This window comes from Berghia stephanieae, chromosome 15 (genome assembly GCF_034508935.2).
Source record: "Berghia stephanieae isolate SIO BIC M18660-M18661 chromosome 15, UCSD_Bste_1.3, whole genome shotgun sequence".
Lineage (NCBI taxonomy): Eukaryota > Metazoa > Mollusca > Gastropoda > Nudibranchia > Aeolidiidae > Berghia > Berghia stephanieae.
In genome coordinates, this window is record NC_088374.1 from 15,329,977 (window position 1) to 15,349,902 (window position 19,926).

General features: G+C 36.1%; 1 protein-coding gene across 3 annotated transcripts in view; it reads right to left on the reverse strand.

Annotated features, from left to right (window-relative positions):
- Window positions 1–19,926, reverse strand: part of LOC144960693 (unconventional myosin-Va-like) — a 174,921-nt gene that overhangs the window by 40,959 nt on the left and 114,036 nt on the right. The window contains exon 34 of one of the 3 annotated variants that reach the window (XM_078893980.1): window positions 19,667–19,729. The exons of the other annotated variants lie outside the window; for them this stretch is intronic. Within the exon in view, the coding sequence (XP_078750106.1) occupies window positions 19,667–19,729 (63 nt within the window). The remainder of the gene's footprint in view (window positions 1–19,666; window positions 19,730–19,926) is intronic. 3 annotated transcript variants of the gene reach the window in all.

Consider the following 19,926-nt stretch of genomic DNA (forward strand, 5'->3'; position numbering starts at 1 on the left):
TCAACATGTATAGATTGTCTGTTTAATTGTCGACGTCATCAACATGTATAAATTGTCTGTTTAATTGTCGACGTCATCACATGTATAGATGTCTGTTTAATTGTTCGTCATAAAGACGAGTATAGAAGAAGGGGGGGTCGATTAATTGCGAAGTCATAACATTGTATAAAATAGTCTGTTAATTGTCGACGCAATCAACAGTATAGATATGCTGTTAATGTCGAACGTGATAACATGTAAGATTGTCGGGTTAATTGTCGAGTAGACAAGAGATGTGAATAGAATGTAGTTAATGTTGGCGATACGTCATTTAACAATAATATGTCTGTTAATTTGTCGACGTCATCAACTGTAAAAGAGATTTTCTGTTTAAATTGTCGACGTCATTCACATGTATAATCTGCTCTAATGTCCGCTCCATCATATCATGAATAATTTCTTTTAATTGTCGAACTCATCAACAGTTATGTATTCTAATTAATGTCGACTGTATCAACATGTATAGATTGTCTGTTTAATTGTCGACGTCATCAACATGTCTAATTGTCTGTTTAATTGTCGACGTCATTAACATGTATAGATAGTCTGTTTAATTGTCGACGTCATTAACATGTCTAATTGTCTGTTTAATTGTCGACGTCATCAACATGTCTAATTGTCTGTTTAATTGTCTACGTCATCAACATGTATAGATTGTCTGTTTAATTGTCGACGTCATTAACATGTATAGTTTAGTCTGTTTAATTGTCACGTGATCAACATGTATAGATTGTCTGTTTAATTGTCTACGTCATCAACATGTATAGATTGTCTGTTTAATTGTCGACTCATCAACATGTATAGATGGTCTGTTTAATTGTCTGACGTCATCAACATGTATAGATTGTCTGTTTAATTGTCGACGTCATCAACATGTATAATTGTCTGTTTAATTGTCGACGTCATTAACATGTATAGATAAGTCTGTTTAATTGTCTACGTCATCAACATGTATAGATAGTCTGTTTAATTGTCGACGTCATCAACATGTATAATTGTCTGTTTAATTGTCACGTCATCAACATGTATAGATATTCTGTTTAATTGTCTACGTATCAACATGTATAGATTGTCTGTTTAATTGTCGACGTCATCAACATGTTGTATAGATTGTCTGTTTAATTGTCGACGTCATAACATGTATAGATTTCTGTTTAATTGTCACGTCATCAACATGTATAGATGTCTGTTTAATTGTCGACGTCATCAACATGTATAGATTGTCTGTTTAATTGTCGACGTCATCAACATGTATAGATTGTCTGTTTAATTGTCACGTCATCAACATGTATAGATATTCTATTTAATTGTCGACGTTATCAACATGTATAGATTGTCTGTTTAATTGTCGACGTCATCAACATGTTAATTGTCTGTTTAATTGTCGACGTCATTAACATGTATAGATAGTCTGTTTAATTGTCGACGTCATAACATGTTAATTGTCTGTTTAATTGTCGACGTCATCAACATGTCTAATTGTCGTTTAATTGTCGACGTCATCAACATGTATAGATGTCTGTTTAATTGTCGACGTCATAACATGTATAGATAGTCTGTTTAATTGTCTACGTGATCAACATGTATAGATTGTCTGTTTAATTGTCTACGTCTCAACATGTAAGATTGTCTGTTTAATTGTCGACGTCATCAACATGTATAGATTGTCTGTTTAATTGTCGACGTCATCAACATGTATAGATTGTCTGTTTAATTGTCGACGTCATCAACATGTATAATTGTCTGTTTAATTGTCGACGTCATTAACATGTATAATAATCTGTTTAATTGTCTACGTCATCAACATGTATAGATAGTCTGTTTAATTGTCGACGTCATCAACATGTATAGATGTCTGTTTAATTGTCTACGTCTCAACATGTAAAGATGTCTGTTTAATTGTCGACGTCATCAACATGTATAGATTGTCTGTTTAATTGTCACGTCATCAACATGTATAATTGTCTGTTTAATTGTCGACGTCATACATGTATAGATATTCTGTTTAATTGTCTACGTCATCAACATGTATAGATAGACTGTTTAATTGTCGACGTCATCAACATGTATAGATAGTCTGTTTAATTGTCTACGTCATCAACATGTATAGATTGTCTGTTTAATTGTCTACGTCATCAACATGTATAGATGTCTGTTTAATTGTCTACGCATCAACATGTATAGATTGTCTGTTTAATTGTCTACGTATCAACATGTATAGATGTCTGTTTAATTGTCGACGTCATCAACATGTATAGATTGTCTGTTTAATTGTCGACGTCATCAACATGTATAGATAGTCTGTTTAATTGTCTACGCCTCAACATGTTAATAGTCTGTTTAATTGTCTACGTCATCAACATGTTAGATAGTCTGTTTAATTGTCTACGTCATCAACATGTATAGATAGACTGTTTAATTGTCGACGTCATAACATATATAGATAGTCTGTTTAATTGTCTACGTCCTCAACATGTAAAGATAGTCTGTTTAATTAATTGTCTACGTCATCAACATGTATAAATTGTCTGTTTAATTGTCGACAGTCATCAACATGTATAGATTGTCTGTTTAATTGTTTACGTCATCAACATGTATAGATTGTCTGTTTAATTGTCGACGTCATCAACATGTATAATTGTCTGTTTAATTGTCGACGTCATCAACATGTATAGATAATCTGTTTAATTGTCTACGTCATCAACATGTATAGATAGTCTGTTTAATTGTCGACGTCATCAACATGTATAAATTGTCTGTTTAATTGTCGACGTCATCAACATGTATAGAATATTCTGTTTAATTGTCTACGTGATCAACATGTATAGATTGTCTGTTTAATTGTCGACGTCATCAACATGTTGTATAGATTGTCTGTTTAATTGTCGACGTCATCAACATGTATAGATTGTCTGTTTAATTGTCGACGTCATCAACATGTATAGATTGTCTGTTTAATTGTCTACGTCATCAACATGTATAGATTGTCTGTTTAATTGTCTACGTCATCAACATGTATAGATTGTCTGTTTAATTGTCGACGTCATCAACATGTATAGATAATCTGTTTAATTGTCGACGTTATCAAAATGTATAGATTGTCTGTTTAATTGTCGACGTCATCAACATGTCTAATTGTCTGTTTAATTGTCGACGTCATTAACATGTATAGATAGTCTGTTTAATTGTCGACGTCATTAACATGTCTAATTGTCTGTTTAATTGTCGACGTCATCAACATGTCTAATTGTCTGTTTAATTGTCGACGTCATCAACATGTATAGATTGTCTGTTTAATTGTCGACGTCATTAACATGTTGTATAGATAGTCTGTTTAATTGTCGACGTTATCAACATGTATAGATAGTCTGTTTAATTGTCTACGTCATCAACATGTATAGATAGTCTGTTTAATTGTCGACGTCATCAACATATATAGATAGTCTGTTTAATTGTCTACGTCATCAACATGTATAGATAGTCTGTTTAATTGTCTACGTCATCAACATGTATAGATAGTCTGTTTAATTGTCTACGTCATCAACATGTATAGATAATCTGTTTAATTGTCGACGTTATCAAAATGCATCTCATAACTGTACAAATAGTGAATATTCGGTGTAAATGTCTAGATTAAACTCAAACAAAATTGTTGAGAACTAATAACATCTCGGAGGCTGGCAGGTAAATGATAAAGATAAATGAATTAATACAGAATAATAATACAAAAGACTAATAAACACATATAAAAAAACAGCAATCCATCTATAATTTTTAAAAATATAGTCGTATTCGTAGTACTGCACTGTACTTGGTACTCCAATTACAGAGAATGGTATCGGTGTAATCTACAGCAAATCAATTAGGTAAGAGGCGTGTGTGGTTGTGGACGGAATGCAATAGCATCTGGAATTGGTATTGATATCCACAAGAACAAGAACATGAACAAGAACAGCAGTAGCAGTAGCATCAACAACAATAACAACAAGAGCAGCAGCAACAAAAATAACAATAACAACAACATCAGCAGCAATAACAATAACAACAGTAGCAGCATCAACAACAATAACAATAACAACAACAACAACAGCAGTAGCATCAACAACAACAACAATAACATCAACAGCATCAAAACAATAACAATAACAGCAGCCGCAGCAACAACAACAATAATAATAATAATAACTGCAGCAGCAACAACAATAACAACAAAAACAATAACAATAACAGCAGACGCAGCAAGAACAACAACAACAATAATAACAACAGCAACAACAAGACAATAACAAAAACAACAACACACAATAACAGCAGCAACGACACAATAACCAAAACAATAACAACAATAAAAGCGGCAATACCACTATCATCATCAACAGCAGTGATAGTAACAATAACAAACAACCCCCCCCCCCCCCAACCCCAATAAAAACATCAACAACAACAACCACAATAGCAGCAGCGGTCGTATTTAAAAAAAATACAACAAAAACAACCCAGTGACAACATCAACACAACAACAGCATCTATGACATCAAGTCCAGGAGTATTTCCATCAGTGAAGAACAAAAGTACCTTTGGAATAAAATACAAAAAGACCCCCCCACCCCTTTCCCCCGATCCTTTATATTGACATAAACAATATAATAATAATACTATTATTTTAACATATACCACAATGTTTGAGACAGTCTACATCGATGTTTCAGGCCTAATCAGCCATCGTCAGGACTGTGTGTTACATGAGTTTGGTTTGTTGACTGTTGTTGTTTCAACAAACAACAACAGTCAGTCAACAAACCAAACTCATGTAACACACAGTCCTGACGATGGCTAATTAGGCCTGAAACATCAATGTAGACTGTCTCAAACATTGTGGTATATGTTAAAATAATAATTCGCTCCATTGCTACATGTCGAGCACTTTTCGTACCATATTTGTATCAAACACGATTTAATAATAATAATAAATAGGGTAAATAATAATAATAGATCCAAATAACTAACAAAGCGAAGCCAGTGCTGGAAACACGCGGATCATCATCATCATCATCACCTCCAACAACAACAAGAACAACAACAACAACAACAAGAGAAGCAACAGTTTTTGTTTTGTTTTTAAGGGTTTTACGGCGCTTGCAACACATTTAGCTCATATCAGCGCCAGTAACAAGGAAGAAAATGGGATAGTGAAAAGTTCTAGAATTACGATTACGAACAGGTAATACAAAGGGGAATTGATTCAAATAGGAAACAGGTGTAGATTCCCAGAGCACACTATCAAATTACTTAGTTTGAGAAGCAACAGAAACGACAGCAACAACAACAACAAGAAAAACAACAACACGAGAAACAACAGGAACGACAGCAACAACAAGAACAAAAACATCAAGAGAAGCAACAGGAACGACAACGACAACAACAGTAGCCACTACCACTCACTACCACCACACCCACAACCACAACAACAACAACAACAACAACAACACAAGGAACACAGTCGACTTCGTCCAAATCTCCCTATACAATAAACCTAATCACTAACACACCAACACCAACACTAGTCCAAAGAGAATCACAGCTATCTTATATTATTTAATTCCATTATAACGCATAATCATTTCATTCCGAACACATCTCTCTCATATAAGTTACAACATCAATCATATTATTAATATCCAACTTCAAAGAATATAAGTACGGTAACAGTCCAACCCCAAAGAATGTCTTTTGACCGGCACACACAAACACAGACACACTCCGCTAACACACTCCGCTAAGTACACAAATTAAAAAGTCTACACAGTCGCACGTATAAATACAAGGTGTATGTGTGTATGTGTGTGTGTGTGTGTGTGTGTGTGTGTGTGTGTGTGATATGTGTGTGTGTGTGTGTGTATGTGTATGTGTGTGTGTGTGCCCTAAACCATGAAGGCGAATCTGACGTCTTGGGGTCCTTAACACACCGAGAACACAGGCCCCTCCCTGATCCATACTGCTTGACTGGGGACCCTTGAGTAACACGACCAGCCGTAGAATAAACACCGCTAGCTCAACGCACAGTACGACACACACACACACACAAGACAAACACGCAGACAGACACATACATACACGCATTGAGATATATACAGCTATTCATTCATGTTGCAAGAGAGAAGAAGTCGAGGTACTTTAGTGTAGGTACTCTGATTCTACTACAAAATACATTTTTTCTTGACACAATTAAAACAATAATGGACTATGGCCATTGCGTGAGATGTGTTTGTATGACGAGCTGTAGGTGTCTGTATCTTTGCCTTTAGTACTACATACTTTCTGTCTGTCTGAGTTACTGTCTATATGTCCATAATTCTGTCCGTCTTTTCTTCTTTCCGTCTTTCTGGGAGTCTAGCTGTCTGTCTGTCTATCTTGTCTAGTTGTCTGTATGCCTGTCTAACTTTTTTTTTTCTCCAGTCCCACTTTCTGTCTTTCTGAGTGTCTAGTTGTCTAAGTGTCTGTCTGTCTGTCCAACTTGTTTTCCTTCAGCTCCACTTTGTCTTTCTGAGTGTCTGTTCATCTGTCTGTCTGTCTGTCTAACTTTCTGTCCCTCTATCTCGCTCACTTTCTGTCTTTCTCGGTGTCTAGCTGTCTGTATGTTGGTCACTACTCTGTATGCATGTCTGTCTAACTGCTATCTGTGCGTCTGTCCTTCTATCTGAGTGTCTGTCTGTCTGTATGTCAGCCTCTCAGTCCGTCTAACTGTCTGCACGTCTGTCGGTCTATCTATCTGTCGTTCTTTCCCGTCTCTGATCTGTATAATCTACGCCTGTTGTTCTCAGTCAATACTTGCAGTCTTATGGTATTTTTATCTGTCTGTCTGTCTGTCTGCATGTCCGCCTGTCTATATATCTATCTATCTATCTATCTATCTGTCTGTCTGTCTGTCTGTCTGTCTGTCTGTCTATCTATCTATCTATCTATCTGTCTGTCTGTCTGTCTGTCTGTCTGCATGTCCGCCTGTCTATATATCTATCTATCTATCTATCTATCTATCTATCTATATATCTGTCATTCTTTTCCATCTAGCTGAGTGTTTTTATCAATTTTCGGGTACGGTCATTGCTTCGTACCCAAAAGGTACCGAGTTCGATCACCCGCCGCTCCGCTGTGTGGCCTTGAGCAAGTAACCTCACCCTAGCTCAATTTGCGGCGCTGCACTGCGACTGACGCCTGGGTTATTCCAGTCTTCCCTTGGAATAGACCATAGAGAAAAATTTCCCCTATGGGATGAATAAAGGGAATTTTATTTATTTATTATTATTTTTATTTATTCCTATATCGTTGTCAGTCATTATTTGCAGTCTATGGATATGTTTATCTGTCTGTTTGTCTGTCTGTCAACCATTCTTCGCCATCTGAATATCTACGAGAACGGCTGTCTTTCTGTTTGTCTGTCATTCTTTCCGTCTTGTTCTGTATGTTATGTCTGCTTGACTTTAGTCCTGCTGTTTATTGTGTACATATTATACACCAACGACTGCAGACCATCCTTTGAAAATTGTTTCATAGTGAAATATGCAGATGATACTGCTATTCTTGGCTTATTAAAAGATAAAGTTACCGAAAAGAATTATTTCAAACAAATTAATATAGTCACCGATTGGTGTAAACAAAATCAGCTTGAATTAAATGTTGAAAAAACGAAAGAACAGGTGTTTGGTGTAAAAAATAAAAACGACTTAAAGTGTGTGACGATCGGTAAAGATGATGTTGAGATAGTTGACTATTTTAAATATTTAGGAATAACCATTGATAGTTCCCTCAATTTCTCTCAACATATCAATATAATATCTAAGAAAGTTGCCCAAAGATTATACATCCTAAGGAAATTGAGAACATTTCAAGTAAGGAAGAAAACTATGTTAAGAGTTTATGACTCATTGATTAAAAGTGTAATTGCGTTTGGCTGCACCATATGGTTTGGAGGATGCCGACTTAAAGATAAATCAAAAATTTCAAAATCTATCAAAGAGGCATCAAAAATAATAAACCATCCTCTTGATGGAGTAGAAAGAATTCATGGAAAAGCAATAGAAAGGAAAGCATTCTCAATTACCAACAATAAAAAACATATTTTATACCATGAATTTAGTCTTTTACCATCTGGGAGAAGGTTTTGTCAGATTAAATGTAGAACTAACAAGTATAAATCAACGTTCGTTCCATCAGCAATAAAAATTTTGATATATTTCATATGGTACAGAAAAACCAAGGATTGATTCGTTGACTGATTAACTGATTAATTTATTTAATGTAAGATTAACTGACCAATTGATAATGATGATAATTTTTGGTGTCGAATTGCCACAATCGTAACAAATTGAAAACGAAATGAATATGTTTATGTTGTGTATATCGCACGTGTGAAAGAAAGAAAAGAGAAGAGAGAGAGAGAGAGAGAGAGAGAGAGAGAGAGAGAGAGAGAGAGAGAGAGAGAGAGAGAGAGAGAGAGAGAGAAGAGAGAGGAGAGAGAGAGAAAATAAGTAGGAGTGAAATATCTGTTCAATCTTAGTTATCGTTTAACATTATAACAAGTGTAACTAAATGACAAATTGCCATATTTATGGACAATAAAGATCTATTATTATTATTATTATTATTATTATGACGTGGTCTTGTGGTATGACACTCGCTTTCGGATCGGAAGGTCCTGGGTTCGAGCCTCGCTCGGCACATTGTTGAGTCCTTGGAAAAGGCTCTTTACTCACATTCTCTCACCGTACTCAGGTGTAAAATGAGTCATTAATAGCGTTGTTTCTGTCGGAAATAAATTGTAATCTCGCCTAACAGGCGTCATGTCTCGTTACTACATGTTAAGTGTTGCCGTTGGTCAGGGACCCCTTGTAAAGCGCTTTGAGCACGTTTAGTAGACATTGCGCGATATCAAAGCTGAATTTTTTATTATTTTTTAAAAACACTTTCTGAAGGGTACCTGCCCAACAGCAACACAAAACAATTAGAACGGGATATTATGACGTTTGTTAGGCGATATTGCATGCAATTTATTTCCGACAGCGACAACGCTGTTAACGGTCGGGTACTCATTTTACACATGAGGACGGCGAGAGAATGAAAGTGAGTAAAGAGCCTTTTTTCTAAGTTCTCAACTATGCGCCCGAGCGAGCGAACGAGGCTGTGGCTAGTTGACCTGTTTACTACCTATCTGTCTACCAATCTACCAATCTGTCCGGTTGTCTGTCAGTCTTTCTGTTTATCGGACAAAACGTCCGCTTTTTAGTCTATTATTTGATTTTCTGGCGTATTTACAGACCTGCCAACTGCTACCAAAAATTCAAAATCCGCAGTTATACGAATCTTCTTTTTTGATTCAATGGTTTGTTTTGTTTTGTTTTTAAGGGTTTTACGGCGCTTGCAACACATTAAAGTCATATCAGCGCCAGTAAAAAGGAAAATGTTTGTTTGATTTTAAGGGTTTGACAGCGCCTGCAACACGTTTAGGTTATATCAGCGCCAGTAAAAAGGAAAATGTTTGTTTGTTTTTAAGGGTTTGACAGCGCCTGCAACACGTTTAGGTTATATCAGCGCCAGTAAAAAGGAAAATGTTTGTTTGTTTTTAAGGGTTTGACAGCGCCTGCAACACGTTTAGGTTATATCAGCGCCAGTAAAAAGGAAGATGTTTGTTTGTTTGTTTTTAAGGGTTTTACAGCGCCTGCAACACATTTAGCGCCAGTAAAAAGGAAGAAAATGGGACAGTAAAAATTTCTAAATTTACAATTAAAGCAGTCAAGAAAAACGTTGTTTTTGTTTGTTTTTAAAGGTTTTACGGCGCTTGCAACACATTAAGGTTATATCAGCGCCAGTAAAAAGGAAGAAAATGGGATAGTAAAAATTTCTAAATTTACAATTAAAGCAGTCAAGAAAAACGTTGTTTTTGTTTTGTTTTTAAAGGTTTTACGGCGCTTGCAACACATTAAGGTTATATCAGCGCCAGTAAAAAGGAAGAAAATGGGATAGTAAAAATTTCTAAATTTACAATTAAAGCACCAAAGAAAAAGTAAGACATAGGGGAACTGGGAACAAATAGGGATCAGATGTAGATTCCAAGAGCATACCATCAATGTACTTAGTTTGAGATCACCTATAAGTCTCATCCGGACACAAGCACAAAATCCAACAAAGAGGAATACACTCAAATGCTTACATTATACATTAAAAATAACAAATATAATAATACATAACAGAGAGATGATTTATAAGGAAAAACAAATATCATCTCCCAAAACAACTATGCATTTGACTGTTTCCCTCCCAGCTGGGACTCCGGCCAGGGCCAGGACAAAACCAAGCAATCTCATTCCAAGACAAAGACAGAAAGCATGTTGGAAAACAGATCCTATAGGGGGACAGAAGACACAGTATGTACCTCCCTACCCGCTATTGGAGGTCAGGATCCCCACCCAGTTGATTCAAAGGCAGAGCTGTATAAAGACATTCGATTCAATAAAACTTGTTAAAAATGAAGTTTTGGAGGCGAAGCACATCGTGTGTGTATATATATATATAAAGCAATTTCGGCTATGTGGTCTTGTGGTATGACGCTCGCTTTCGGATCGGGCGAAAGGTCCTGGGTTCGAGCCTCGCTCGGCGCATGTTTGAGTCCTTGGAAAAGACTCTTTACTCACATTCTCTCACATTACTCAGGAGTGTAAAATGAGTACCTGGCCGTTAACAGCGTTATCTTTGTCCGAAAAAAAAAATTATAATACCGTCTAACAGGCGTTATGTCCCGTCCTACATGTTAAATGTTGCTGTTGGCCAGGGACCCCATTGTAAAGCGCTTTGAGCACGCTTAAGTGGATATTGCGCTATATAAAAGCTCAATTAATTACTACGAAAAATTCAAAATCCGTGGTTCTACGAATATTTTTGATTCAAAGGCAGAGCTGTATAAAGACATTCGATTCAATAAAGCTTGCTGAAAATAACGTTTTGGTGGCGAAGCACATAATATAATATTAAGCAATTTGAAGCGTCATCAAAGATGGACAGGACAGATTGGTGAGTAACTGGGCTTTTTTTTTGAGCTTTTATATAGCGCAATATCCACTAAACGTGCTCAAAGCGCTTTACAAGGGCTCCCTGGCCAACAGCAACATTTAACATGCAGGACGGTACATGAAGCCTGTTAGGCGATATTACCATTTTTTTTTTCGGACAGAGACCACGCTGATAACGGCCAGGTACTCAATTTACACCTGAGTACGGTGAGAGAATGTGAGTAAAGAGCCTTCTCCAAGGACTCAACTATGCGCCGAGCGAGGCTCGAACCCAGGACCTTCCGATCCGAAAGCGAGTCTCATACCACTAGACCGCATAGCCGCATTAATGAGTAATGGGGCCTACCATTTTGTTTTGTTTGTTTTTGAGGGTTTTACGGCGCTTGCAACACATTTAGGTCAAATCAGCGCCAGTAAAAAGGAAGAAAATGGGATAGTAAAAAGTTATAGAATTACAATTAAAGCACCCAAGAAAATGTAAGACAAAGGGGAATGTAGTTCAAATAGGGAACAGATTGTAGATTCTAAGAGCACGTTCTATAGATAGTATGCGCTTGGCTAAGAAGCTCATAACATTGCCACCCGGAAGTATAACGGACCAACACACAAAACTGTGTGTATCCACGAACGTTTATAGTCAGGTTAATACAGTTTAGTGAGCATTACTCATAAACGCGGATGGCAAAAAACAATAACAAAGACCTGAGTGACGTCAACTAAGAACTATCTATATAAATTTTAAAAAAGCTCAATATTATTATTTCTCACCATTTTACCACTAAATTCACGTTGAGGCATCATCCTGTTCATCGAGGGGTACCAATATGTGACCCATCGTCTCAAAACGGTATTATGTCGGAACGAACCATATGCTTAATAGCCGAATTAAATGTTAAACTGGTCAAATAAATAAATTGTTGGCATTCGCACCATAAAATATGGTATCCATTCTCCTCAATAAAACATACAAACTCAACACAAGTCTGATATTTCTGGCTATAAATGCAATTTTCAACATCTTAACCAACCCGACTTAATACCGTTTTGAGGCGGAGGGTCCCAAATATTAGCTCACAGTTGGTAGACCACAGTTGGTAGACCACAGTTGGTAGACCACAGTTGGTAGACCACAGTTGGTAGACCACAGTTGGTAGACCACAGTTGGTAGACCACAGTTGGTAGACCACAGTTGGTAGACCACAGTTGGTAGACCACAGTTGGTAGACCACAGTTGGTAGACCACAGTAGGTAGACCACAGTTGGTAGACCACAGTTGGTAGACCACAGTTGGTAGACCACAGTTGGTAGACCACAGTTGGTAGACCACAGTTGGTAGACCACAGTTGGTAGACCACAGTTGGTAACCACAGTTGGTAGACCACAGTTGGTAGACCACAGTTGGTAGACCACAGTTGGTAGACCACAGTTGGTAGACCACAGTTGGTAGACCACAGTTGGTAGACCACAGTTGGTAGACCACAGTTGGTAGACCACAGTTGGTAGACCACAGTTGGTAGACCACAGTTGGTAGACCACAGTTGGTAGACCACAGTTGGTAGACCACAGTTGGTAGACCACAGTTGGTAGACCACAGTTGGTAGACCACAGTTGGTAGACCACAGTTGGTAGACCACAGTTGGTAGACCACAGTTGGTAGACCACAGTTGGTAGACCACAGTTGGTAGACCACAGTTGGTAGACCACAGTTGGTAGACCACAGTTGGTAGACCACAGTTGGTAGACCACAGTTGGTAGACCACAGTTGGTAGACCACAGTTGGTAGACCACAGTTGGTAGACCACAGTTGGTAGACCACAGTTGGTAGACCACAGTTGGTAGACCACAGTTGGTAGACCACAGTTGGTAGACCACAGTTGGTAGACCACAGTTGGTAGACCACAGTTGGTAGACCACAGTTGGTAGACCACAGTTGGTAGACCACAGTTGGTAGACCACAGTTGGTAGACCACAGTTGGTAGACCACAGTTGGTAGACCACAGTTGGTAGACCACAGTTGGTAGACCACAGTTGGTAGACCACAGTTGGTAGACCACAGTTGGTAGACCACAGTTGGTAGACCACAGTTGGTAGACCACAGTTGGTAGACCACAGTTGGTAGACCACAGTTGGTAGACCACAGTTGGTAGACCACAGTTGGTAGACCACAGTTGGTAGACCACAGTTGGTAGACCACAGTTGGTAGACCACAGTTGGTAGACCACAGTTGGTAGACCACAGTTGGTAGACCACAGTTGGTAGACCACTCGCTTCACACGCAAAGGGACCGAGACCCAGATCGATCCAAGATGCAGTCGAGGTTTTTTTTTTTTTTATTTATTTTCTAAATCTGACCCCCGCCCTTTCCTGTCCACCCAGCAGTGAATGGGTAGCTGAGTCTCTTAGATATGGGGGCCGAAAGTATTCGCGATAGACAAGCTTCCTATCCAAAGAATAGCAAGCAATTGCTATTGGTCCGTTCGTTTCACGCTATAGAAACCGGGATAAACTTCTATATACCATGGGCCAAGTGGCTCCGAATGACTATTTTAATACTTTATCCTATTCATTCTGACACGATACCGTTTTTGACACGGTAGTAGTAGTAGTAGTCTTTTAACGGTTTCTATATAGCGATAAACAGACAATAGCAATTGCTTGCTATCCTTTGGATAGGACTCTAGTCTATCGCAAATTACTTTCCGGCCAAATCTAATAATAAACTCAGCAGCCCATTCACTGACAGGACGGGTGACAGGGGGGTCAGAAGAAAAAAAGAATCCCGACTGCATCCGGGATCGATCTTAGTGGTTCCTTTTGGGCGTGAAGCGAATGCTCTACCAACTGAGCTATCGGGGCCCCCCGATTTCAATTTGACACGGTGGGACACATATTATTATTATTATTATTATTATTATTATTATTATTATTATTATTATTATTATTATTATTATTATTATTATTATTATTATTATTATTATTATTATTATTATTATTATTATTATTATTATTATTATTATTATTATTATTATCATTATCATTATCATTATTATTATCATTATTATTATTATTATTATTATTATGATTATTACTATTATTATTATTATTATTATTATTATTATTATTATTATTATTATTATTATTATTATTATCATTATTATTATTATTATTATTATGATTCTAGTTCTCATTGATTTATTGGCAATAATTACTGGAGATCAATCGATGGAGTGATTGAACCAGTCGACTGACTGAACTGCCGTACTATGGAAAACAAAACAATACGTACACTCAAACCTCTTTATACCGACCACCGTTATACCGCCAGCCTCAATTGGATTCAAATAGTCTGGTGTCACGTCGCCCAGCAACAGCGGCCGTTGCCGTGGTTCTAAACAAAAGAAAATCGGTACTTTTTGTTCTTCATGCCGGTTTAAACTTTTCATATGTCTTGTGATCAGAATGTGTAAAAGTCAAAACATGATCAGATTAAATTGTTTTTTTTTTCCCTCTGGATACGCTTTTATTTTTATGCTCGCCGGGGAAATATTTCATAAGGGCATCCATCCGCCATTGTTCCGATAGTTTAGAGACAGTGTTACTAAGTTACCATCCGTCATTACGAGGGAAGTGACGTTACGACTGTTGAAGCGTATTACTACTCAATAATCTTCAACAGTCGTAACGTCACTGGTAACTTAGTAACACTGGCTCTAAACTATCGGAACAATGGCGGACGCCCGTATGAAATATTTCTCCGGCGAGCATAAAAATAAAAGCGTATCCAGAGGGAAAAAAAAAATAAAACATAATAAATCTGATCATGTTTTGACTTTTACACTTTCTGATCACAAGGGATGTGAAAAGTTCTAGCCGGCATGAAGAATAAAAAGTAACGATTTTCTTTGTTTAGAACCAAGATGACCGCCGTTGCCGGGCGGCGTGCCTGGACCAATCGCTTATCTACAATATATAAAAATACTAAAAACCTCGTTTTAGCGCCATCCACCAACCAAAAGGCGAAAACGCTTTGTATAAAAAAATAAGAGGAAAAAAAAATACTTGCTATAACTATAACGCCAGTGCTACAAAACATAATTGTATGGGTAGGTCTAGCGGCTCTTCACTTCATTCTCAGTATTACTTAGTTATTTTGCCCATGCCCGACGTCTTTATCCGGAAGACGGCAGAGGACGGCAGTGCCGGGTCGTCGGAGTCGGTCTCCGGTGTGGGTTAGCCCTAAATCAATCCATTGGACACCTTAGAACAGATCTTCCTACTATTACGAAAACTTCGTATAGAATTCCGAAATTATGTTGGCTCCAATTTCAGAACTGCATGATCATCTCTGTTTTTGTTTTTAAGGGTTTTACGGCGCTTGCAACACATAAAGGTCATATCAGCGCCAGTAAAAAGGATGAAAATGGGATAGTAAAAAGTTTTAGAATTACAATAAAGCATCCAAGAAAAGGGAAGACAAAGGGGAATTGGTTCAAATAAGAAACAGGTGTAGATTCCAAAAGCACTCTATCAAAGTACTTAGTTTGAGATCACTAAGTGTCTCATCCAGACACAAGCACAGGTACCCGCTTCGAGGAACACAACAAATCATAATATATAATATAAAGAGAGCATAATACAGTGCATAACAGAGAGATGATTTACAATGAAAAATATATCACCTCCCAAAACTAACTATACATTCGACTGTTTCCCTCCCAGCCAGGACATCCGGCCAGGGCCAGGACAAAACCAAGTAATCTCATTCCAAGACAAAGACAGAAAGCATGTTGGAAAACAGATATAAGGGGATAGAAGACACAGTATGTACCCCCCTGCCCACTATGGGAGGTCAGGAACCCCACCCAGCATGATCATCTCTAAGTTGATGCCCGCCAGACTACCTAATTTTAAGGATTGTGAAGTGTTGTTTAATCCTTGTGATGGTAAATTGTTGAATTTTAAAGTTAAATAAAACGATTACAATGTTTATCTCCTAAAAAAATTAGGAATATTTAGATTTTCAATAAGGCTGGTCTGTCTTAGAATCACCAGAGAACGTTACAAGTTTCAAAACATTCAGGATATGACGGTTCTATCAGGAAGACCCCCCCCCCCTCCCCCCAAAATAAAAAATAAAAACAACAACAAAACACAAACAAAACAAACTCCCCCCCCCCCCCCCCCCCCCTCAAAAAAAAAAAAAAAAAAAAAAAAACAGAAAAAAAGAAGAAAAAAAAAAAAAAAAAAAAAAAAAAAAAAAAAAGAAAAAAACCTACAAACAAGCAAGATTTGTATTTTCCTATTCAAGCCACCAAATTAATGAGAAAAAAAAAAATGACAGGTTAATCTGAGGAATGGTGTAAATGTGATTTAGCATGTATTGACAACACAGTCGTCTAACCAATCATTAACCAATTTGGAAATCAACCGGAAGTGTGTAATGAAACCAATTGCGTGCAGAAGGTAAAGCATTTATATCGCATGGGTTTTTATTTTAAAAAAAGAAAAATATTTCTTTCTCTCTCTCTCTCTCTCTCTCTCTCTCTCTCTCTCTCTCTCTCTCCTCTATCTCTCTGGGGTTTTTTTGCTCTCTCTCTATCTCTCTTTATTTTTTTCTCTCTCTCTGACAATAAATAAATAAATAAATAAATAAATAAATGTATGAGATTTAAACTAACAAAATTAATTCCGATCTTAGAGCAGTATTAAAGCTTTGAGCCAAGCATGTGTAAAAAAAACTAGCACAAATAGCAAAAAAACTTACACACAAACACACACACACACACTGTGGGCACTTGACTCAGGTGTGAAGGAGTACCTGGATACTACAATACTCGCTGGATCCTAGACCAGGTCAAATCCCAAACACGTTCTACAATACGAACACAACACGCTGGAGGGAGGAGATGGGTGACCGAATGTTTTGGTTTACCTGATATGCGAGCATCGGATTTCAGGCCGCTCGAATTCTAGCACGCTTTTTGGATCCTCTGACAGCGTGTAGGAATCCGGCGAGTATTATATATATATATGTGACCCAACGTCTCAAATCGTATTATGTCGGGATGGACCAGATACTAAAAAGTCAAATTATAGTTAAACTGGTCAAAAATATAAAACGTTGGTATTTAACACAGTAAAATATGATATTCCTTTCCTCTATAAAGCATACAAACTCAACTTATGCATGATATTTCTGGCTACAAATTCCATTTTCAGCATCTTAGTCATCCCGACTTAATACCGTTTTTAGGCGAGGGTCACACACACACACACACACACATATATATATATATATATATATATATATATATATATATATATATATATATATATATATATATATATATATATATATATATATACATATGTGAAGGGTAAGGCGGCTATTGTAATTGTAAGAGAGATTGAAGGGGGAATGGAGTCTCGACACCTGACTTGTTCACTTGTTGACATGTTGAGCTTTTTTAATATATATATATATATATATATATATATATATATATATATATATATATATATATATATATATATATATATATATATATATATATATATATATATATATATATATATATATATATATATATATATAATGTATATTTTCACTCACATTTTCTGCCGAGACGACTCGTTTCTGTGTTTTTCACACTTCTTCAGTCGGCATAATCCATTTTGTCATGTCCGTAGAAAACTCCAAACTAAACTTTAGTTTGGAGTTTTCTACGGACATGACAAAATGGATTATGCCGACTGAAGAAGTGTGAGAAATACACAGAAACGAGTCGTCTCGGCAGAAAATGTGAGTGAAAATTTACATTATATATTAGCTCTAACCACCATTATCGAGCACTTTCGTACCTACAAGTACCCACCAACACTCATAAATATATATATATATATATATATATATATATATAATATATATATATATATATATATATATATATATATATATATATATAAGCGCTTTACAAGAGGTCCCAGGCCAACAGCAACACTTAACTTAACACATAGGACGAGACATGACGCCTATTTATTAGGCGATGTTCTAACTTTCTCCGTGAGAGACAACTCTGTTAACGGCCAGGTACTCATTTTACATCTCAGTACTGTGAGAGAATATGCGTATGAGTGAAGAGCCTTTTCCAAGGACTCAACTATGCGCCGAGAGAGGTTCGATCCGAAAGCAAGTCAGTGTCATACCACATGCCACAAAAAGTAGGAGAGGCTACAAACGTGGACTCATAACGGTACCATATTGGGGTATACCACAAATTATTATTTTTTACTTATTTTTAAATACAAAAAAAAAAAAAAAAAAACAAACACCCCCCCCCCCCCCAAAAAAAACAAAAAAAACAAAACAAAAACCATACAAAAAACAAACAACATCCCCCCCCCCCCCCCCCCAAAAAAAAAAAAATGAAATAAACGAAACAAAAAAAAAAAAAAAATAAAAAAAACACACTCGAAACAAACAAAAAAAAAAAACCAAACAAACAAACAAACAGAAAAAAACCCAAAAAATAAAAAAAAAGAAAACAATACAAAAACAGACACATTAAACCCCCCCAGAATAAAAACAAAACATTCCATATATCATATCTGACGTATTAAAACTAGCAGATTGTATTTATCTGGGTCATTCCGACATGAGTCCAGATTTCACCTCAGGTAGGTCAACATTAAAAACGTCATTTTGTTAGCATGTAGCCTGCTGGGGAATCTTAATTAAAAAAAACATAAATAAGTGAAATTTAAAAAAAAAAATAAAATAAAAAAAAAAGCTTTGAAAAGCGAATCAATGGAGCACGCACGATGTATCTTTGTACAGTAGCAGCTGAGCGGTAACTAGAATATTTATTTATTTATTTATTTATTTATTTATTTGCCTCTAATGTATTTATTTAATCTACTTATTCATTTATGTATTAATCATTATTTATTCATTCATTCATTCATTTATGTAGTAATTCATGTATGTATGTGTGCATATATTCATTTATCTATTTATGTACGGAATTATCTATTTATTGACTCATTTATCCATTATTGTATTGACTCATTCATTCATTCATGTATGTATCTATTATAATATATCGTGTTGTTTTTATTCATTTATTTATTTCTGTATTTATTTATTCATTACTTCATCTAGCAATTGCTCATTAATTTATTCATTCGTTTATATATATATATGTATATATATATATATATATATATATATATATATATATATATATATATATATATATATATATATATATATATATAATATATATATATATATGTGTGTGTGTGTGTTTATTTATTTATTTATCTATTTATTTTTCATATATTTACTTATTTTCTTGTTCATTCATTCATTCATTCATTCATTTAGATATTTATTTATTAATTTGTTTATTTGTTCATTCATTCGTAACGTCATTCATTCATTTATTGATCTATTTATTTATGTATGTATGTATTCGGGTACTTATTTTATCTATATACTCTTCAGGCTTAGCGCACGCATGCATAGCAGACAAAAAAGGACCACCATAATAGGGTAGAAAACTTACAGATACATTCCCATGGGCATCCCAGATAGTGTGGGAGCTTGACGACCTCGGTACAAACGGGCTCTAAATGTGTAGAAAATATATAAACAAAATACTAAGCAAAACTAAACTAAAAACAAACAAAACAATATAAATAAACATTGCAGTTCGTATTCACTTTATTACCAAAAAAAAAAAAAAAAAAAAAAAAAAAAAAGAAAGAAAAAAAAAAGAAATAAAGAAAATGAAATAGGGTAGGGGGGGGGGGGGGGGGGGGGGGG